Below are 24,610 nucleotides of genomic sequence, written 5' to 3' on the forward strand. Positions count from 1 at the left end.
CATAAAGCTCAGGAAATAATGCCAACAGTTAACAGGAAGGTATCAAACTAAAAAGCTTCTGCACAGTAAGAATGTACTATAACAATACACGCACACCCATGTTTATAGTAGCACAATTCACAATAGCAAAACCATGGAACCAACCTAGTTATCCATAAATGGATGATGAATAAAGAAAATGTGGTATATATACATGCAATGGCATTTTATTCTGCCATTTTTTTTTTTCAGGGAAATGGATGTAACTTGAGAATGTTAAGTGAAATAAGCCAAACTCAGAAAGTCAAAGGTCATGTGTTTCCTCTCATATGTGGAAGCTAGAGAGAGAAAAAAAAAAAAGAAGGGGAGAGTGGGAGGGTAGATCTCATGAAAATCAAAGGAAGATCAATACAGTATAGAGAAAAGGGACCAGGAAGAGGCAAGAAAGGAGGGAAAGGGGAAATACTTAGAAATGATACTGACCAAATTATAATGTCATATAACAGAAAATCCCACCATTATGTATAAATTAAAATGAACCAATAAAAATGGGAAAGAATACAAAATTACAACATAAAAAATGTGAATGTGCAACTGTTTCTTCAAGATTCTCTTTTTGATTATTTTTGATAGATATATACAAAATTGGGATTATTGTATTCCATAGATCAACTTAATAGAATAAATAATTCTATTTTTAAATTTTTTTAGAAGCACCATTTTAAAATCACAAAGTGTGAAACCATTATACTTTCCATAGTAGCTATATCATATTACATTCCCACTGAAAGTGTAAAATGATTGAAATTTTTTTCACATCCTTGCCAATACTTGTTTTCTGTTATTTTTGATAGTGTCCATCCTGTGTGGATGAGGACTATCTCATTGTGAGTTTCACTTGCATTTCCCTAAATATACTGAGCATTTGTTTGTTAGTTATTTGTACATTTTTGTCAGACATAGAAAATGTCTGTTCAAGTCATTTGCCCATTTTCATATTGAAGTGTTTGGTTTTTGCTCCTAAGTTGTAGCTCTTTATATATAATGTAATACTTTATACATAATGAATATTAGCCCTTCAGATGTATGGTTTGCAAATTCCTTCTCCTATTACAAAGTTGCCTTTTCACTCTGTTTTCTTTGCTTCACAGAAGTTTGAGGTAGTATAATTTGTCCATTTGTGATTTTGTATTTTGGCCATCATATCTAAGAAATCATTTCCAAATCCAATTAAAGTATTCCCATATGTTTCATTATATGCTTCTTCAGTTTTAGATCTTGAGTCTAGGTTTTTAAACCATTTTGAGCTAATTTCTATACATGATGTTCCAGCTTCATTTGCTTGTATGTGAATATCTAGATCAAAGATCATTTTTTGGAGACTACCCTTTATCCATCATGTATCCCTGGCACTTAAGATAAAGATCATATGACTATATGTGGAAGTTTATTTCTGGGCTGTCTATTCTGTTCCATTGTTTTGTATGTCTCTTTATACCAGTATTATACTGCTTTAAGCACAGTAGTTTTATAATGTTTTAAAATCAGAAAGTGTGAAAACTCCAACTTTAATTTCTGAAGACTGTACTGGTCACTTGGGATTCTTTTGAGATGCAATGTGAATTTTTGAATATTTTTCCTAAGAATTCCAATGGGTTTTCAAAAAAATTTGTTGATTATATCTCTTCTTCTGTGAAGTGTCTGTTCAGTTTCTTAGCCCATTTATTGATTAGGTTATTTTTTTTTGGTGTTAAGATTTTTGAGTTCTTTATATATCCTAGAGATTAATGCTTTATCAGAGGTGCATGTGGTAAAGATTTTCTCCCAATCTGTAGACTCTGTCCTTACATCATTGTTTCCTTTTCTGCGAAGAAGCATTTTAATTTGAATCCATCCCTCCAATGGGGTTTTAATATTGAATCTTTAGAGCACTATGGGTAGTATGGGCATTTTAAAAAGGAGTCTCCAAATTCATAAACAAGGGTGTCATCCCATTTATTTTTGTCCTCTAATTTTTTCAGGAGTGTTCTGTACTTTCTAATGTACAAGTTTTATCTCCCACATTAATTGTTCTTAAATATTTTATTCTTTTTGCTATCTTAAATGACATTGTTTTAACTTCCTCTTTAGATTGTCTAATATTAGTGTACAGAAATATAGTTGGTTTTGTTGATTCTGCATCCTTTAACTTTTTTGAATTTGTTTATTAGTTCCAACAGAGTCTGTGTGTGAAATATTTAGGGATGTCTACACATAAATTTTAATCTGCCAACATAATACTTTCCTATTCAGATGCCTTTTATGTCTTTGTTCTGGCTAAGACTTCTAGAACTATGTTGAATAGAAGTGTTAAGAATGGGCATATCTATCTTGTTTCTGATATTTTGATTTTCACATTGAGTATGATGTTTGCTATGGCCCTTTCATATGAACTAATTTCATTTTGGATGTTTTTATCAAAAAAGGGTGCTGAAATTTATCAAATTCATTATTTCAAATGATCATGTGTTTTTGTAGTGGCATACTTTGATTCCTTTTCCATTTCCTTTTGAACATCTTCTATCATATTTCCTTATAGTTACTACTGAGATTATATAAACCATCTTTTAATTATACCAAGTTACTTTAAAATTGTAATAACAATTAAATACAAAAACTCTACCAACTTTGCTATTGATGTTAGAAATTACATCTTTTTATATCTGGTACCCATTAATACAGTTTTATATAGTTATCTTCATTTTTTATTTTGAATTCTATATCTATATTAAAAGTAATTTATATACCACATTACATATTACAGTATTATATATTTTGTCTAGAAATTTACTTATACCAGAGAACTTCTGCATATTTTGGCATTTTTTAATAGCATTTTTTATTTCAGCTTAAAGAAAACTCTTTAAAAAACGTTTTTAAAATTATTTAAGGCTGCTCTCATGGTAATGAACTCCCTTTAGCCTTTATCTGGGAAGGTATTTATTTCTCCTTCATTATTGAAGGACTGTAATATCAGGTATAGTATTGTTAATTGTCACCTTTTTACCTTCATTATTCTGAAAATATCATCCCTACAATTTTTCTGCAGAAAAATATTCTGCTGATAATCTTATGGTATAGGGGGTCCCTGGTACTTAGGAAAAGTTTTCTTCTTGCTGCTTTCAAGATGTCTTTTCACTTTTGATATTATGATTACAATGTCTCCGTATGTGTATTTTTGTATCATTTAGGTGGGGTTCTTGGAGTTTCTTAAATTTCAATGTTCATTTTCCATTTCCATTGCATTTTCATACTCCAATTTAAGTAGTTTCAGCAATTGTTTCTTCAAATAGCTATCTGACCCATTCTTTCTTTCTTCTCCTTTTTACAAAGTACTTTTATAGTTATATATAGTAGTTGTGTTCATCCTGACAAACTCATAAATAAAATTCAACTTCAATTCATGATCCCCCCACTTCCCTCCCATCCTTCCTCCCCTCCCCTGTTCTCCTTCTTCTATGCTAGTAGATTTCCTTTCACCCATCTATTTATATTAGATTAATTCTTTTTATTTATACATAAAAATGAAATTCCCTTTGGTATATTTATATATGCATGATTTTTTAAAAGAATTCATTCTTCATTGTCTCCTTTTCCCATCCCTCCACTAAGCCTTTTGATTTTCTACATTACTGATCTTATCTTTATCTTTATGATATCTTATTCTTCCCTTTCCCTTTCCTTTATTTTACTCTAGCTTCTGCATATGAGAGAAAACCTTTAAACTTTGTTTCTCAGTTTGGCCTACTTCACTTAATGCACTATTCTCCATTTCCATCGATTGACAGGCAAATGTCATAATTTCATTCTTCTTTATGGCTGAATAGAATTCCATTTTGTGTGTGTGTGTGTGTGTGTTACAATTTAATCCACTCATTTCTTGACAGATAACTGGGTTGATTTCATAATTTAGCTGCTATGAATTGTGCTGCTATAAACATTTAGGTGGCTGTATCACTATAGTATGTCAATTTTAGAACTTTTTGGGGAAATAGCTGGGTCATATGGTGGTTCCATCCCTAGTTTTTAGAGGAATCTCCATACTGTTTTTCAGAATGGTTGTACTAGTCTGCAGTAGCCCCAACAGCCTTGGCAGCATTTATTATTATTTGTTTTATTGACTGTTGCCATTCTAACTAGGTTGAGATAAATTCTTAGTGTATTTTTTATTTGCATTTCCTGATTGCTAGAGATGTTGAACATTTTCTCATATATTTGTTGGCCATTTGTGTTTGTTCTTTTGAGTAGTTTATATTTAGTTTTTGTCATTTATTGATTGGGTTATTATTGGTTTTTTTGTTTTGTTTTGTTTTTGGTGTTCAGGTTTGTGAGTTATTTATATATTCTAGATATATTCCCAATCAGAGGAGTAGTTAGCCAAGATTTCTCCCATTCTGTAGGCTCATCATGTTCTTAATTATTTCCTTTGCTGAGCAGAAGCTTTTAAGTCTGATGACATCCCACTTAATTGATGCTTGTTTTTGTTTCTTGCACTTTGGGTATCTTGTTAAGGAAGTTGGTGCCAGGACCTATATGATGAAGTGTTGACCCTGTATTTTCTTCTATCAGTTGCAAGATTTCTGGTATAATTCCCAAGTCTTTGATCACCTTGATTTGACTTTTGTGCAGAGTGAATGGAGTCTAGTTTCATTTTTATACATATAACTTTCTAGATTTCCCAGCACCATTTGTTAGAAACGCTATCTTTTCTCCAAAATATATTTTCGGCACCTTTGTCAAGTATCAGATGACTTTAAGTATGTAAATTTGTCTCTATGTCTTCTATTCTGTTTAATTGGACTTTTTGTCCATTTTGATGCCAATATCATGTTGTCTTTTGTTAATATAACTCTATAGTATCATTTCAGATTAGGTATTTGATGCCTTGTTTTGCTTTTCTTGCTTGGTATTGCTTTGCCTATTCTGGGACTGCTATTCCTCCAAATGAATTTAAAAATTGTGTCTTCTAATTTTGTGAAGAATGTCATCAGTATATTGACTGAGATTGCATTGAATCTGTTGCTTTTAGTCTTATGGTCATTTTGACAATATTAATTTTGCCTATCCAAAAACAAGAGATGACTTTCCATCTTCTAAGGTCTTCTTCAATTTCTTTCCAGTTCTCTATAATTTTCATTGTAGAGCTCTTTTACCTCCTTGGATAGATTAATTCCCAAGTATTTAATTTTCTGGAGGTTACTGTGAATGAAATAGCTTTCCTGATTTCTTCCTTGGCTCAATTATGGTTGGAATACAGGAAAGCTATTAATTTATAAGTATTGATCTTGTGTTCTGCTACTTTGATAAACTCATTTATAAGCTCTAGAAGTCTTCTGATGGATTTTTTGGGGGGTCCTCTAGGCATGGATCATGTCATCAGCAAACACAGATGGTTTGAATTCTCTTCCTACTTGTATCCCTTTGGTTTGCTGTTTTGCTGATTGCTCTGGCTAATGTTAGAAGACAATGTTAAACAGAAGTGGTGAGAGAGGACAGATTTGTATTGTTCTTGATTTTGGAGAAATGCTTTTAGTTTTTCTCCAGTCAGTATGACGTTGGATATATATTTGTCCAAAATGGCCATTACAATGTTGTGGTAAGCTCCTTTGATGCTTAGCTTCTCTAGCATTTTTAACATAAATGGATACTTGATTTTTTTTTTTTTTTTATTACTTTAAGCTGTTTTTTTTTTTTTTTAATTTTTTATTGTGGGTTGTTCAAAACATTACAAATTTCTTGACATATCATATTCCACACTTTGATTCAAGTGGCCTTTCCTGCACCTACTGAGATGACCATGTGATGCTTGTCCTTAATTCTTTTGAAAGGGTGAATTACATTTATTGAGTTGCATATGTTGAACTGATATTGTATCTCTGGAATGAAACCCACTTGATCATCGTGTATTATCTTTTTGATGTGTTTTTGAATGTTGTTTGCTAACATTTTATTAAGGATTTTTACATCTATGTTCATCAGGGATATTGGCTTATAATTTTCTTTCCTTGATGAGTCTTTGTTTGGTTTTGGTATTGGTTATAAATACTTCATAGAATATACTTGGGAGTGTTCTATACATTTCAATTTCATGGAAATTTTTGAAAAAGACTGCTATGATTTATTTTTTACAGGTATGGTAGCTCTAAGATGAGAATAATTTGCTCCCGGGCTTTTCTTTGGTCGGTGAACTTTTTTATTGCCATTTCAGTTTCATTACTTTATATTGGTCTGTTTAGATTTTCTATGTCTTCTTGATTCAGTTTGGGTAGGGAGACAGACAAATAGATAGATAGAGACACACACATATATATGCATATATACACACATATATAGACCCCCCATATATATATATGTGTGTGTGTATGTATATGTATATATATATACACATATATATATATATATACATATATATATATACACATATATATATATACATATATATATATATACACATATATATATATACACATATATATATACATATATATATATATATACACATATATATATATATATACATATATATATATACACATATATATATATACACATATATATATATATATATATACACACACACACACACACACACACACACACATATATATATGCATATGTGTTTTCTAGATTTTCCAGCTTATAGGAGTATAAATTTTCAAAGTTGGTTCTGATAATACTCTGGATTTCAGAAGGTTCTACCTTGATATCTCCTTTTTCACCTCTAATCTTGCTGATTTAAGTCTTCTCTCTCTTTTGGTTAGTTTGACTAAGGGTTTATCAACCTTATTTATCTTTTCAAAGAACCAACACTTCATTTACATTGATTCTATGTATTCTTTTCTTATTCTCAATTTCATTGATTTCATAATTAATTTGTTCTTTTTCTAAGTCCTTGAGATGGAACATAAATTTATTTATTTGAGATCCCTCTAATTTTTTAATGTAGGCACTTAGTGCTATAAATTTACTGTTAAAATTGCTTTCATGCTGTCCCACAGATTTTGATGTGTCATATCTCTGTTCTTAGTCATTTATAAAAATTTCTTAATTTCTACTCTCATTTCTTTGATCCATTATTCATTGAAGAAAGTACTGTTCAATCTCCATGTGCTTTCTATTATTTTTCTTCCTGTTGATTTCTAGTTTATTTCATTATGCTCTAATAGGATGCATAGGATTACATCCCTTATTTGTATTTGATAAGATTTGCTCTGTGGCCTAGAATATGATCTATTTTGGAAAAAGTTTCATGTGCAGCTGACAGGAAAATAAATTCAGCTGTTCTAGGGTTAAATATTCTCTATATGACTATTAGGTTCATTTGATTTATAGTATTATTTAGATTAAAGATATCTTTATTGATTTTATGTTTTGATGACCCATCTATTGGTAATAGGGTGTGTTGAAATCATCTAGTATTATTGTGTTGGGGGTCTATTTGGGATGTAATATCATGTTTTTTTTCATAATTGGACTGCTGACATTTGGGATACAAATTATTACTATCTTTGTATCTTCTTGTTGGATAGAGTGGTCTTCTTTGTCTCTTCTGATTAATTTGTACTTGAAATCTGCATTGTCAGATATGTGAATAGCTACTCCTATTTTCAGGGTTTGTATGTGTGGAATATTTTTTCCATCCTTTTACCTTCAGCCTGTGGGTATCTTTGCCAACAAGATGAGTCTGTTGCACAGCATACACTTTGGCCTTTTTTTGTTTTTGATCCATTTTGCTAATCTATGTCTTTTAATTGGGGCATTGAGACCATTAACATTCAGCATTAGTATGGATATGTGTTTGTGGTTTCCTGCAATTTTTATTTTTGCTCTATTTAATGCTGTTTTGACTCTCATTTAGTGAGAGTCTTCTGTTGATCTTCCTTTCTTTGGGAATTTTGATTATGCTAAGTCTTGGAGGGCTTCTCATTTCAATAGGTCTATTTGGGGTCCTATAAGCCTCCTGTATATGGATGTCTATCTCATTTCTGATAGGGAAAGTTTTCTGTAGCCATCACATTGAAATGTTCTTAATGCTTTTAGCTTGTATCTCCATGTTCTCTTCTATACCAATGTTTCTCAAGTTTGGTCTTTTAACGTTGCCCCAGAGTTCTTGCATATTCTGATCATGTCCTATATTTTTTCCCTTTATTGTATTCTGTGTACTCAAGATCAATATAACCTGTCTTCAAGGCCTGAAGTTGTGTCTTTAAAAGCTGAAGTTGTCAGTTCTAGCTTTTTATTGTATAAAAAATGAATATTTCTACATAGCAATATACACATGTATTTTCTTGCATATATATTCTGAATGCTTGAAGGGAATACTAATGTTGGAGGTTAATGATATTAAAATACTTTATTTCATTTAAAAAAAGCTGAGGTTGTTTTTTTATGAAATGTAGTCTATTAGTGATATTTTTGAGTGAATTTTACATTTATTTCATTTAAAAAAAGCTGAGGGTTTTTTTTATGAAATGTAGTCTATTAGTGATGTTTTTGAGTGAATTTTACATTTGATTGATTGTGTCTTTCATTTCTAGGAGTTCTGATTGGTTTCTTTTAACTGTTTCTGTTTCTTTATTGTCATGGTCATTTATCTCCCATGTTTGTTCTCTTAATTCTTTCCTTAGATATTATTTTAGTTCTTTGAACATTTTAATAATCAGCTTTTTGTAATCTTTATCTGAGATTTTGTCCATATCAATATCAGTGGGATCCTTTGTTTACTGTGAATTTGGGGAAGCGAGATTTGTTTGCCTATTTCTTCCTGTTTTCAGAGGTCTTGAACTTGGGCATCAGTTGAGATGGAGTTCCCTTCCTCTTTATTATGCGTGTCCTTTTGTGTGTAATTATCTCTTTTGTCATGAGACTTTTCTCTTTTTGATATATGAATAGATAGATATCAAGGTGTGGGACCTGAAGTCCAGCTGTGATTGTTTTTCTTTAGGTCCTTGTTGGTTTGGAGCTTTTGTCTCAACTCTCTGAACTGGGACAAAGTCAGAGCTCAATGTAGGGTTAGATTTTGTGTAGGATGAGATATATTATTGCTTGATTGAGATGTATTTCTCACCTGCAGAATTTCTCCTCTTTGATCTTGAAGTGTCCCAATGTCTTTCCAGCCCCTCTTGGGGAGGGGAACCAGGAGTGGCACTAATGTTAGCAACAGGTGCACAGATTTAAGAAAAATGTCTGTGTTTATTTTTATGTCTATAACACTAATTGCCACCTATATAGGAATGGTGGGGTTGGTATTCAACAACAGTACCAACATTAAAAAACCACAAACTGGATAAGCACTTGACTGCAAGTGTTTACTATGTAATCTACTGTATGAATAGTCACAGCAACATGAATGGGTTAGGAATTACATAGTCTAATTAGTTTGGGTTGATTTTTGAATTCTTTGTATTAAAGTGTAGCTGAAGATTGAGTGTTGTTAATTTGTGTGGATGGCAATGTATGCTGTGTTTTGGTTGAGCTTAGTTCAGTAGGATAATTTCCATTCTGAGAGGCTGTAGTGTCCCTGTAAGTTCCTAGCACTTTGTGAAATAAACAATAGTGACAAAAGATGCAAACAATACACAGCATTAAAGTAAATACCCAATTCCTACTATGACATCTACAACATTAATTACCACAGAAACAGGAATGATATATGAATAGAAAGATACAAGGTGTGGGACCTGAAGTCCAGCTATGATTGTTTAGATCCTTTTATGTGTGTGTGTGTGTGTGTGTGTGTGTGTGTCTGTGTGTGTGTGAGAGAGACAGAGAGGGGGGGGGTCAGCAATTATCAACTGTATAAATAACAATCATGAACTAGATCAGGTTTTAAACAGAAGGTGTCAATTACAGCAGTAATAACTGCATCAGCATTAATAGTGAGGGCAGGAGTTATATAAATAAATTAGTTCTAAAAGACGGTAAAATACAGTTAATTAGGAGAAAACAAAATGTGCTAGGAAGGTGGAAAAGAGTTTATAATTTTAAAAAAAGTGAACAGAAATGGCAAAGAGATGTAGCAGGTGATATTTATAAGGAGGGTGCAAAAAACAATAGGAGAAGTGAAGTAAAGGAGGAGAGGAAGAGAGAACAATTGAATTTGACCCTTAGCAGGAGATGAAAAGAGAGAAAGAGAAACAAATGAAAACAACACAAAACCAAACCAAAATATATAAACCAAAAAGATCCCCAATCCTCAAAAGAAAAGAAGAAATAACTATTTTAAAAAATGTTAAAATTAAAAAAAAAAAAAAGAAACAAATATGCATGTGTCTCTGAACCAATCAGCACAGCAAGAAGATACACACACAGAGATAGTGAGCAAGGGAGCATGAGGGAGACTGGGCTGGAGTTTGTTAACCCCTCCTGTTTTTATGCTGTTCTCTGAGCTGCCAGTTGAAGTAGCCTATGACTAAAACTGTTTGAAATAAGTCTCAGCTTCCCTTCTCACCAGTATGAAGCGGGATAGATTAGGAAGTTGGAGTTTTGTTCATACCACCAAATCTGTGCACTCCCAAGGTAAAGCTTCTGCAAAGTTTTATGAGGGGAGTTCTGGCAGGTAGCACTTAGGTCTATTCAGGCCTCAAGGGTTTTGTGGGATGGTGTCCACGCTGGAAAAATTAGATCAACACACCCCTAGGGCCTGGTACTTGTCAACCTCTGATGAAAGTCTGGATTTCAGGAGCCTCCCAAGAATTCCACTCATGGGGCAGGAAATCCAATCCGCTACTGCCCACAAGTGCAGTCTTCACAGGCTTAGTCCCTCACTTTATTCACACCCTACCTATTAAGATTCCCTGCCCACTTTAGCTGGTCACTTGAGCTGCCCAAACTGAAAGATATTCTGCAGGGCTCTCAAATCTTTCATGGAGATGTATCTTTTCTGTAAACTTCCAATTAGAAAAGTTTTTTAGTTTTATTTTTTCAAAAGCTTATACATCTACTACCTCTAGTATCTGTTTGCAGTACTGAAAATTCTTTAATACTAAAACAAACTGATGAACTCTCTTTGTTCTCAGTGGCCCCCAGGTATCCAAAGCATAGCCATCAATGCTCTGTCCAGTAAAACAGAAACCAGTTCTTTAAGCAGCTGCCGAAAATGCAACACTAGATGTATGCTTCATTCTTCTCTTTCACTTTCGAAAGAAAAACAGTAAGTTGCACTTTTATTCTGATTGTTGGCTGTGCCAGCTTGGAAGAGAGGCTAAGTTCTAGATGAAACTTCTTTCCTTGCCCAATTCAATGTGCTATTCTTGGCTTTGAGTTTATCTGGAGTACTCCAACTTCCAAACTCTAGAGTTCTCATAAAAAACGTATGAACTGTACACTAGTTAAAAAGTTAGTATCTATGGAGAATGAAGTCCAGAGTTTCTATTCTACCACTTGACTGACATTATTCTCCATTGATTCTTTTTTATAGTCTTTTTCCATCCTTTTACTCTCAATCTGCCTATACCATTACATTTGAAGTGAATATAAACACACACACACACACACACACGGGTCATGATTTTTAATCCATTCTGCCTATCTGTATATTTGAATGGATGTATTTAGACTGTTTTATATTTAATGTAAATATTGATATGTTCAGGCTTAAGTCTGTTGCTTTTATTTTTCTTTTCTGTTTTTCCCTAGTTATTTTTGTTTTCATTTTCTGCTCTCCTATTGATTACCTTAATTATTTTATTGTATACATCTTGATGTGCCAATAATATTTTGAGTATATCTCTTTGTCTAAAATTTTAGTGGTCAACTTTTACATTACATTTTATATTCATAACACAAAGATGTCTTTATTACTAGGTCAAGGGAAATACAAAAGCTCTATTTCCCTTTACATCTTTTCACCCTTTCCTACTTATAATCAGCCTAAATATTTCCTGTACACATTTGGATCCACATTAGACAATGTTAATACAATCTATGCTTTGACCATCATATATTATATATACTTTTAAAAGCCCAAGAGAAGGAAAGCTTATTGTATTTATCCAAAATTTTATTTACTGGGCTTTTTCTTTTGTCTTGATACTCCAACTTTCCTCCATTTCCTTTCTGTGCAAACAATGTCCTTTAGCCAATTTTTTAAAGGTAGGTTTCATGTTGGATACATTCTCTTAGTTTCCTTCATCTGAGAATGTCTTGATTTCTGAATTCCTGACAGATATTTTCACTGAGTATAGGATGCTGGTTTCTTTCTATTTTTGTTTTTGCTGTATTGCTCAGGCTGGTCTTGAAATCGTGAATCCAAGCAATCCTCCCACCTCAGTCTCCTGAGTACTGGGACTACAAGCATATACTGCTACACCTGGTTTAGGATTCTGGATTCTTGTTTTTTGGGTTTTTTTTTTCTTCTTCTAGTACTTGAAGAATACTGAAGTTTCCTTTTGGCTCCAAAGGTTTCTAATGAGAAATATGCTTTCACACATGTAAGGTGTCATTTCTCTCTTGTGGTTTTCAAGACTCTTGTCTCTGTGATTAGGTTTAGAAGTTTGAGTATGGTATCTTGATATGGATTTCTTGGAGTTTACTCAGCTTTTTAAATCTGTAAGTTCACATCTTTTGCTAAATTTGATAAATTTTCAGCCATTATTTTCTTAGATCATTTTTCAGCCCTATCTTCATTCTTCTCTCATTGACTTCCACTAACACAAGGGGTAGGGAGTAGTGGCTCCTCATTACTGCCGGACAATGGCGGGAATTTTGGCTCCCTTGTGGTCACCACTGATACCACAAAGGACAAGTTTTGCCCTGTGGAGCTGAAAGTTACATATTCCTACTCTGCTTTCTCTGATAATCTGGGGAAGTTGGAACACTCCATTATAACCTGATAAAGCCTAGGTTTCCCACTTGGCCTTTCCTTAAAGTAGGATGTGGTGGATTTGTGTTTATGTGTGTATGTGTCTGTATTGTATGTCTAGAGAAATTATTTTTTAAAAGTTTTATGTCTTAATAATGTTCCACTTTCCATATCCCTTGGTTAGAGTACTGGCTTTCATTTATTTATTTTCATGTCTGTGCACATTCACAGTTCCACATTACCAGCTTCTTTAGTTCCACTTACAGGATATATGAGACAGAAAGAAGACATAAGGAATTTAGTAGCATACTTGTATTTAGGATTTGGATACCTTAGCCAGTCTAATTTCCTAGTTGTTTTATGTTTGGCTTACACATAACATCCAGGGATTTGGATTGTAATTAGTGGGGAAAAGTACCTTTACTATATCTGTCCATTGACAGAACTCATTATTATTGTCTAGATTTCATGATTAACTTTAGCTGTGTCTCTCTTTTCATTCCTAATATTAGAATATGAAGAGTTTATCATGTAAAACAAGAAAATTTGTGGTGCTACTGGTTTTGAAGCACACTTATTTTTTCCATATTTCTTATTGGTGCATTATGATTATACATATAGTGAGATTTCTTGTTATATATCTATACAGGCACATAATATAACAATATAATTTGGTCTTTATCACTCTCCAGCACTCCTCTTGTTCCTCGCTCCTCCTTCCCTCTGGGTCATTTCCTCTTCTCTACTAACTTTGATTTTTCTGAGATCATACCCATCTTTTTTTTTCCTTTATTCTCTTTACCTTCCACATATGAGAGAAAGCATACAACCAATAACTTTCTGCATTTGGCTTATTTCATTTAACATAGTGGCCTCAAGTTCCATTTTCCTGAAAATGATATAATTTCATTCTTTTTCCATTCATCCACTGAAGGAAACCTAGACTAGTTCTATCATTTGGCTATTGTGAATTCTGCTGTTACAAACATAGGTATTCATGTATCACTATAGCATGATGATTTTAATTCTTTAGGATAAAGACTAAAAGTGGTATAGCTAGGTCATATGGGGGTTCCATTACTAGTCTTTTGAGGAACCTTTATACTCATACTGGCTATACTGATTTACAATCCCACTAACAGCATAAAGTTGAAGCACACTTAAAAAACCATTCAATAGGGAATATAAAGCAATGATTCCTGGACATAGCAGGAATTTCTCTCTTTCATTAAGATTAAAATCTTTCAATTGAAGCTATTTCTTATATTTTTACTTAAAAAACTATTAGTCTAAAAGAGCACAATTACCCAAAAGGGTCAAGATTCAGCAAACATATTTTTGTTATAAACTGACAGCTCACATAACATCTTACTTACCCAGTGACAATAATTTCTGGATATGTTTGTGCTCCAAGGTTCCAAGCTCCTCCACTGATTGGCCACTCCTAAATAGATTGTCCAAGAAGAATACATACATTTTATTTTTTAGTTTAAATGACTTTGAAACTTAAAATGAAAATATTTTTAAAGGCTTGCTTAACATTAAATTGCTATAAAATATTAAAGGATGAAATGTGAAGTTACCTTTTAATTCTTTCAATGAACAAACACCTCTCTAAACACACAATTCTATTTCCTTTAAAACTAGATTTTAGTTAATGTTACCATTCATATAAACAAATCAAAGAAGTATTTTTAATTGTACAAATACAATGTTGCTACATGAATCATATAGTCTGTGTGCTACCCATCTTTTATGATGCCATTTTAACATAATGCTATATAAGTAGCGCCTCTTAGAGTTTTTCATCCCGATTTATTTATTTAATAAATGATAAACAAGGGAGAAATGACACAAATGTCTTAAAATATAATCCTTCATCTAAAATAATTAAAGGTTACATATTTTTATTTTAATGTTAGTTTAAGTATATAGCATACAAATATGTTAAAAATCTTTGTATATAATTATATACTTAATATATAAGAAATTTATATTTGTGTAGACTTAAAACTATGTAAAATTCAGAAAATTTGGATTTCAGAAGTTATATCACTTATGATGCCAGATTCTGATTTCAAAAGAATTTAGCTCAAGTCCTTTTGTATGGAAAGTCAGAAAATAAAAGAAAAAGTATGTCAAAATGATATGAATATAAGAAAACTTGCTTATAATTTTTACCTTATTACTGTATCCTTGTTTTTTATGCTTGACTCCTATAGAATACAGTACTAAAATCAAGTCTGGAGGGCAATCGGCAAAATATGCTGTGCATGTAACTGGTGATTCATGAATGTCCATGGGATATGGATTTTCAAAGATAGGAAAACTAATAGATAAAGAAAATGTATTAGTGTCATTTTGCAAAGATAAAAAGAATTTTATAAAAAATATTTTTTATAAAGTAAGCTCTAAAATGTCTCTAAATATTAATTACAAATTTCACTTGTTTTCTTGTACTAAAATACAAGAATTACACAAACCAAATGCCTTTTTAAAACAGTCATCTATAAAATGCAATATTAATACAAATAGAAAAGTACTCAAATTGATTTTCTTCTCAGAAGCCAACATTCCACAGTGGCATATCTTTGATAATACAAATAAAATGAATTAAACAGAATATATGCAAAAAGTTCACTCAACTCCTTAAAAATCATATTAAATGGGTATTTCACATAAATAGTTATATAAAATATGCAAATATTAAAGTATCAGTAAAATTTGATATTTTCTAAAGGGAGGTTATAAATAGGCAAATTTTTAATGTTTTGAAGGAGTAATTAAAAGATGTGCATACTGGTCGGTGTTTGCGTATCTGTGAATGTTTTAAAGATCATTTCTCAAGTAACAGAGCTGGAATGAAGATTTATGGATGTAATAAATTTCCTCAAGCCTACTGTAATTTTAAAAAGGAATGAATACAGAATAAAATAAAAAAATCTTGTAGCTATAATTTATTCAAAACATCTCATGTAACAGGCACTGTACAACATGAAATGAGTAGTAGTCTATGCTGCCTCTGTTCAAAGTCTGTGATCACACTACTTCTGATTTAATATTATTATTGGGGGATGAATGTTAAAAATAATTTTCTCATATTATTAGTAACTTAATTAGGAATTTAATCCAATCATGAGAGAATATAGTGAGTGTGTGGATATGCGTTTGTATATGTGATCGGGAGTGTGTTGACAGGAATTTTCTTTCTACCACTCTGAAATGCTGCAAAGGTATGATATTCTAGATAAAGATAACAGTATATACAAAATCAAGTAGAAAGGAGCTAGACATAGTAAAGAACAAGTAGGCTAAACTAGATAGATTAAAATTTCTGTTTCAAATTATAATTAACATTTCTGAGATTGAAGAATTAGACAAAGGGCTGGGGATGTGGCTCAAGCAGTCGCGCGCTCGCCTAGCATGCATGCGGCCTGGGTTCGATCCTCAGCACCACATACAAACAAAGATGTTGTGTTCGCCAATAACTAAAAAATAAATATTAAAAAACTCTCTCTCTCTCTCTCTTCTCTCTCTCTCTCTCTCTAAAAAAAAATATAAATTAAAAGAATTAGACATAAAACAAATAATCTGTCTTCCAGACTTACATCTTACAATTTGGTAATAGCAAGAGGTAACAATGATAGGCTCCTGACAAGGCACTGAAGAGAGAAACAAAAATTTACTATAGCTTTTTATATAAAAAAGTAAAAACAGTGCTGTGGAAATGAAAATAAGAAACCAAGAAGAAGAATTTGTAAACCCTATTTTTTTTCCTTCGTGTTGGAAATTAAATGGTAAGAGAGAGATTTGAAAAGGACTCCCAAGTTACAACTTGTTTCAATACTCAACATATCTACTTAAAAGGAATATATACTGTCAGTTTGGACATGTTAAATTTCATGTAACAGTGAATGAAATGGGAATATCACATAAGTCACATGTGTTAAAAAAGCAAAAGTCCAAACTCAAATTGGATCAAATACCTAGGAATTTAACCAAGCTATCTACTCCTCAGTATTTATCTGAAAGAACTAAATATAGGTTCATCAATGTTTATAGCAACTCCATTCACAAAATCCAAGTTATGGAACCAGCCCAAGTACCTGTCAATAGATGAATGGATAAAGAAAATGTGATGTGTACGTACGTACACACACACACACACACACACACACACACAAATGGCGTTTTACTCAATCATAAAGAAGAATAAAAATATGGTATTTTCTGTTTAATGGATGCTAAGTGATAAAATCCAGAATCAGAAAATCAAGAGTTGAACATTTTCTCACATATGTGGAAGTGAGACCAAAAATAAGGAAAAAAAAATCATATGTGTGAATCCCATGAAAATGGAAGGGACATCAGTGGAAAAGAAAGGGATTGAGGGGGAGGAAAAGGGAGGAGGAGTGGAATGAAATTGAACAAATTATGCTATGTACATATGTGAATTTGTCACAGTGAATTTCACCTTTATGCATATCTATAAAGCATTAATTTAAAAAGCTATAAATAGAAGTTAGACCAGTAGAGTAACAAAGGAGAAGGGAGGAAAGGAGAAAAAGGAAAAAATTCTAGGGACTGAAATAGAACAAATTATATTCTATACATGCATGTGATTACATAAAATTAAACCTCATTATTACATAATACACTAATAAAACATTTTTTTGTGGGGGTATCGGGGGTTGAACTCAGGGGAACTCAACCACTGAGCTACATCTCCATCCTAATTTGTATTTTATTTAAAGATAAGGTCTCATTGAGTTGCTTAGCTCCTCGATGTTGCTGAGGCCTCAGCCTCCCAAGTACCTGGGATTACAGATATGTGCCACCATGCCCAGCAAACATTTTTAAAATGAGAGAAAAAAAAAGAAATAGTGCTAAAAAGTAAAATGTTAGATAAAACTTGTAAGCAAAATGTGAATTCATATAAAGAAATGAGAATCATAACACATGTATAGCAACTTTCATGTTACACATATTTTGCCACAATGAAAAAAAAATTAATAAACACACTGAAAAGTGAAGTATTAAAGGTAAGTGTAGTGAGTCTTGGAGGATACTAGACAGGTATGACGAATCAACAAATATTACATGCAAAGCAGAGCTGAGCACCAAGGAGATCAGAAGAACACATTTTAATAAAACTTACAAAAGAACTTGTTAGATGAAGAAATATAAATCCTTACATGTACACAAAATTAATCAAGTTTAATGTTAATATGTAGGGCTTTCCAGAATTCACAGTTATGATGATCTTAGAGTCAAAATCCTACATCTCCTTCAAATTATTGACATATGTGGCAAATTAGTATAAAGAAGAACATTGGCTCTTATATTTACAAGCTATGTTGAAAGTTTAATTCAAACGAATTTATTTAACAAAAATTTATTGAGAACCTAATTCCATGTGAGCATACAACCTCTCATGGAGCCTATTGTTTATTAGGGAGACAATGTTTAAACAACAAAGGGAAAATTGTATCTATGTCAATATGAAGTAAGGAATATGAGGGCTATGAAGTATTAGGATATTTGACCAAGATTTCTTTTTAATTAGGAAGTGATTTCTAAGTTGAGATTCCTAAGATATTCATAAAAAAAGATTGTTCGAGGTAAAGAGGAAAGAATATACAAAATTCTTCTTTAGACATAAGGGATTAAAATCAGCGGGTCTAGAATACACACGGAGGGAAATTAATTTCATGCCTATCACCATTTATAATAAAAATGTATAGCCTGAAGACAATGTTCATCAATTTCAAGTCCACTGCCAACATAAGGGAGCTGAGAGCACCACTGTTCCAGAAATATCCTCTATTTCTTTCAAATGTCCACAACATAATGGAAAAGAATAGAAAGTAAAAGAAGACCCCAATCTTCTCTATCCCCAAGATCCCGCTTATCACATGTCATTTTCATTTAATCAATTTTCTTCCAGTCAATAGACTAGCTGCCATCTGTCTGTTAACATTTTTTATAACAATTGCAAGTTTTTGTAACAATTGTTTTTGCTTATTAATGAGATGGCAGAAATGTGATCCACTTTATGTACTGAGTCTTCAAATGCTTCTATCCAAATATCAGGTGTTGTCTTAAAGATGTCTGAAAATATTCTCAGTTCTCTTTTGGTTTAGTTTTGATCATTTAACTAAATCATATTTCTGAAATTTTGGAAAAACAATTTTTCACATAAAGAAAACTAACCATCTAAAGAATACTAAAAAGTCAATTATCTAAAATGTACTTTCTTCAATTTAACTGTAATGAAGAGAATTTTAAAATAGTTCGTGTTAATCTATATGTAAATAACTTACTTGCTTTGTGTCAGATCAACTACAATGAGATCTTTCTCCAGAAGTACGACGACAGCATAGGGTTCTTGAAATTCTACAAGTAAAAATTTAAAAATTTAAGTTTTCAGATTGCATTCATAAAAATCACCAAAATTTCATTTTCTTTAGTTCTTATACAAATAATTATTATTATTTAAATGATCTGAGAAGACCAAAATAAGAACCAAAATGGCAGAGCACTTTATAAAACTATGTTGTTTTTCTCAATTTTAATGTTAACATTACTTTGGAGAACAAGAAAAAATGAAACTTAATACTATGGAATTAAATACATCAGATAATTATGGAGTGGTGATAGTAATGAGTTATGTGAGGAGATGAGGTTATCACTTTCATTTACAAGTAATTATACTCTTTGTAACCTTAGTATTTTAGATCTGATATCATGCCTACATTAGATGTACTGAGGAAGTACTAATTCTGTTTCGATATGTTCCATATTCACCTCCCTATGAAAGTAACAGTACTTGTACTAAAGTTTACTTTCAATTTAATGTGACTTAACACAAATGCTGCCAATATAATGAAAATGAAGGAATTCAGAGTTAGGAGGACTGTGTTAATGTATAATATAGGACAGTACATTCTTTTGCTGTCATTTGAACAAAAGAAGAGATAAGTGAGTGCACATATACATAGATTATTTTGGGGAGAATAAATAAATAAATTGGTAACATCATTGTCTCAGGAAGGGCATTAAGAAACTTTTCATTATCTTTTGCTGTGTATTGTATGTTCTCTCTTCTGGAAGTTTGATGTATGAACTGTTTTAATGGTGCAAACAGAGATTGCCTACTCTGTGCCCAGGAATATATATCTAGAAAAAGCAGAGAGTATGAGAATAGTCTAATATGTTTAAGTTTCTAAAATCTAACCTTCCCTCCCTCCTTCATTTCCTTTTCCCTTAAGAGCCAAAATAGCAGAGAACTTTATAAAACTATGTTTTTTTTTCTCAATTTTAATATTAACATTACTTTGGAGAACAAGAAAAAATGAAACTTAATACTATGGAATTAAATTCATCAAGCAGCTACTGAGCCTATTCAGTTTTTTTCCTTCTTCCAATATATTCCGGAACTGTTTTATGAACAATGGATATATGGGAAATAAGACTGTCAAGGTACCCTTTCTCATTTAGTTTACAGTACTCTTTCTCATGTAGTTGGATGTTTTCCAACCATGAGTAAGTAAAGAAATAAGAAAATTTCTGGAAATTATGTGTGCTATGACTACGGTTAGGGATAGGGATAAATTAGGACATAAAAATTATTTACATTTAGAGGAATAGGGATACTAATTTAGTTAGAGTCAAGGAAGTCACTGCTTTTTTATAATAAAGGACTAAAGGAAAGCTATAGCAAAAGAATTATTCTCAATTTAAGGAAGAGGTATTTATAAACAAATTTTATGTTCATGATATTTGATTTTCAATAGTTAGAATACGTATTATTATTTTTCCATTTTATGCTATAAAACAGATACAAAGAAGTTAAGAGCTTGACAACAAGGTTATGCAAGCAGTACATGATCAAGCTAAAACTTTAATACAGGCCTTCTGATTCTGAATCCCACCTCATTTTCATCATATTAGCAGTTTATACTGGCTATGTTGAAAATTATTAAATCCTAAATCCAACAATCACTTGGCAGGAGTTTTGTTCAAAGAATTCAAGTCTTGGATGTGAAATTTAAATACTGGAATACATAATTTTCATAGTCCCTCCAGACCCAAGCAGCTATTGAGCCTATTCAGGTTTATGTTTAAACCCACATGTGTATGAGAGAAAAACTGTAAAACACAAAACAAAATCCTGAAAAAGAGCTGGCACTTGCTGGTGCATAGTACTTGGATATATATCTATGTGACAGAATGTGTATATACTGTTTGCTATTCGAATTGTTCTCAAACTGAAACTTTCTCTCTTTTTACTTGTCTATAGAGTTGTTTTAAGGTTTTCAATCTTGTTTCAATGTTTTGTTTTTCAGTTTGAAGAACAGCAGGGTTCCATGTGACTAGTTATTATCACTTTGCCTTCTTTCCTTACTGGTTATAAAGTAAGGGCTATTAAAATAACTGAGACACTGATATGTATAAAGTTATAAATAAATCATAATTTTAGGTAATTATATTTGTTTTAGTTTACTGTTGTTCTTTACAAATAACAAAAACTGGCAGCAGAGGTCTCAACTTTATAGAAGTACCTTATATGCTGTGATGACTAATGAACAAAAAAAAATTCTTTAGGAATCAAAGTTAGGTTCAATTTTGTATCTACTATTTACTAAGAGTTTGAACTTGGGCAAATTAGTTAATTTCTTTGACTTCCAATTCATTTACCCATTGAAATGACACAATAATAACTAAAGGTTAGATGTACATGAAGATGTTTATTGGAAAGCCTGGCAACAGTAAGTGCCAGCTGCCAACTGTATTCTTCATCTATTGGATTGGTTTATTCCTGACTTTAACCCTAGCCTTCAACATAGTAAAAGTGTTAATAACTTGGTTTAACCTATGCACAATATTTGTCATTATGCAACCACAAAAAGATTGAAATCCTGAATTTATTCATATGAAATAATTAAAATTTTAAGTGAAAAAGTATGATATAGGATAGTGCATACAGCATGCTGTCATTTGTGAAAAAAAAGAGAGAGATAATATGTAATTACATGAGTACATAAATGCATAGATTGTTTTAGGGAGAATACATAAGTAAATTAGTAACATCACTTGTCTCTTGAAGGGCAATGAGAAATTTTTCATTATGTATTACTGTGTATCATTAACCATTTTAATATTTAAAAACACATTTAAATAGTTAATAAGATACATTTATAATTCACTGGTAAAATTAAACTACTTCTAACCCCTAGCAAATGAAAAGTTCAATATTCATTACCAATTGTAAAACAGAGATTTATATATGTGTTTTAGAAGTAATAGGCATGGTTGCAGTACATTTATACTTTAATACATATCATTAGAACTTACCCTAACTTCTCTATTGGTGTCCAGAAATGTTATGTTTGTTCTTTGCAACAACACATTCTCAATTTTTATTACTGGCATATCTTCTTCCTCAAGCTATTAACAGAAAGTATTTTCCCAACTTCAGCTTTTGGTCCTTTACTCTTTTTGCTTTTTCTTCCTATATTTCTTTGTTATTCATTCTCAGAAATCCACAGAACATTTATATTCTAATGATTTATGAATAAATATTGTTAAGACTTTTTCTGTCCTCTCAACTACTCCACTGACTCAGTCTTTCTCTTTTCAAAAACTACTATTGTGCATGAAACCACTAATCTTAAAACATGTGGTTATTGCTGGCTCATTTTTCAAGTCAGTCCCTAATCCAGTTGTTCAAAAAATTCAGGGGATTTTCCTCACTGAATTCTATAGGTAATGTTTTAAACATACATTATTACAAAAGTCTCTCAGTTGGAATCTGGATTTAAGATTTCAGTGTCTCTCTTCAAACCAACATACTGTTTTTGAGTAAATCTTACTAAAATTAATGCTTTCTTTCATTTTAGCATTTCCTCAAAATTCTTCATAGTTCCCTATTTCCAAAAATCTCTAAAACAGAATTTTTTTCTAAATTGATCTCACACAAGCAAACCTTACAATTTCTGAAATGATTATCAATATCCTTTATAAGGTCTACCTAAATCCTAGTTTTCTGTGATGCTTTCATGAATATTTCAGTCATCAAGTATTTATCAGCCTATTAATTCATACATTATATTCTGAATCATACAATTCAGCATTTAATTAAGGTCTTACATTTACTTCAACTCAGCAAGTCATAATTAGGTCACTCATCTGATCAGATTTTAGGCAGAGACCCAGTTTCATATTTTATCTGTTTGTCTAACAAGTCTTTGTAGTAGTGAGTGCATAGATGCATTCAATAAATATTTGTATCAATCATGATTAACACAGGTAATTTATTTCTAGTAATTCTGGACATAAGCTGTACATTGATTGTTATTTATTCTACCTTTTAATTATGAAACTCAATAATTTAAAAGAAATTAATGCATTTAATAATGAAACACAACATGCATATCTTCATAGTTTAAAAAGTATATTCACTTGACCTTCCAAATGGGGACAATGTTATTATTCTCTTTCTATAAATGATAAATGAAATGTAAAATGTCTTGCTCAATATGACACAGCCAGTAAGTAGCATAACTAAACCATAAACCCAATATTCTGTCCTCAAGTTCAGTGCTCTTTCCCCATACTTATGTTCCCTCTTAAAAATGTAATAATGTATACACATATATGTTCTTTCAATAATAAGCTCATATTTCATTTTTACATTTTCATATTTCTCATTTTTAGATATCATTAAAGTATTTTATCACTATTAGATTTAATTATACAGTTTGCATGGATTTAAAATAGTTTCTTCATTTACAATAAGCTTTTATTTATACTCAGCTTGATAAAAATATATATACATCTCTCCTTCTGAATATCCTCTGACTAATCATTCTCAAAATTGAAATAAATCACTAACCACACATCAGCAATCCTATAGTAATCAGATGTGCTGCAGTTGCATCTGAAGCAAAGCCAGATGTGAAACAGATGCAGCACCACCATAGTTACAGATCACTGATATCGGGTAAGTGCTTTAACTTTGATTGACTTTGGGATGGGATGGGTGGAGCTGGTCTAGGAGAGACTATTAGGAGACCTCAGTTTCCCCAAGTGATTTTACCCTGGACCCCTATCGGACCCTCCCAGCTCAGCTTCCACCATCCTTATCAAAGTTTAAAGCACTTACCTGATATTAGAACCTGAAACGCCAGCACTGCTGCACTACATCTGTCTTACTTCCAGTTTGTCAAGTAGGTACAATTGCAGAACCTGCTCCAGCACCTGTAGCTCACAGTGTACCACAGTGGATATCTGCTGCCAAAACTGAAAATATTGAACCTTAATTTTGTTAGGAACTTCTCATTTCAAAATGATTTTTTCAATAATTATAGTTTCATTTTAGTTACTTACCATTTGGATAGGGTGTTTCACATAAAGTTAGAAATTCAACAATAGGATGATCCATTTCAAGTACTGTAATTGCTTTTCCATGCATGATGGTTAAACTTGGTCTTCTGCAAGCTTTGTCATAGGACAGCCCACCAGAGAATATTATGAATGGTTCACTACATAGGAAAAAAAGTTAATGAGACTGAGAAGTCCTTTAAGATGACACAAAGTCAAAGGACCGAGCCTTTAAAGAACAGGCTCACATTTTCCCTTTTCTGGATATACATTCTAACCACTAGAATAACTAATGGATAAGCCTAAAGGTGTTGGGAGTGGTGTTGAGGAAAACCAGTGAGGTTGGAGATAAGTGGAAGTGCTCACTGACTCTCAAAGGAACATCTTTTGGTTCCCAAATTCTTT

At 31.9% G+C, this 24,610-nt stretch overlaps 1 protein-coding gene across 2 annotated transcripts in view; it reads right to left on the reverse strand.

The window, feature by feature from the left end:
- The window catches only part of Stxbp5l (syntaxin binding protein 5L), a 334,167-nt gene that overhangs the window by 148,651 nt on the left and 160,906 nt on the right, over positions 1-24,610 (reverse strand). For both annotated transcript variants that reach the window (XM_027936010.2, XM_027936009.2), the window contains exons 10-13: positions 24,212-24,366; positions 19,144-19,216; positions 15,002-15,149; positions 14,197-14,264 (exon numbers count right to left, since the gene is read on the reverse strand). In XM_027936010.2, coding sequence (XP_027791811.1) covers positions 14,197-14,264; positions 15,002-15,149; positions 19,144-19,216; positions 24,212-24,366 — 444 coding nt within the window. The remainder of the gene's footprint in view (positions 1-14,196; positions 14,265-15,001; positions 15,150-19,143; positions 19,217-24,211; positions 24,367-24,610) is intronic.

This window comes from Marmota flaviventris, chromosome 8 (assembly GCF_047511675.1).
Source record: "Marmota flaviventris isolate mMarFla1 chromosome 8, mMarFla1.hap1, whole genome shotgun sequence".
In the NCBI taxonomy this organism is placed as follows: domain Eukaryota; kingdom Metazoa; phylum Chordata; class Mammalia; order Rodentia; family Sciuridae; genus Marmota; species Marmota flaviventris.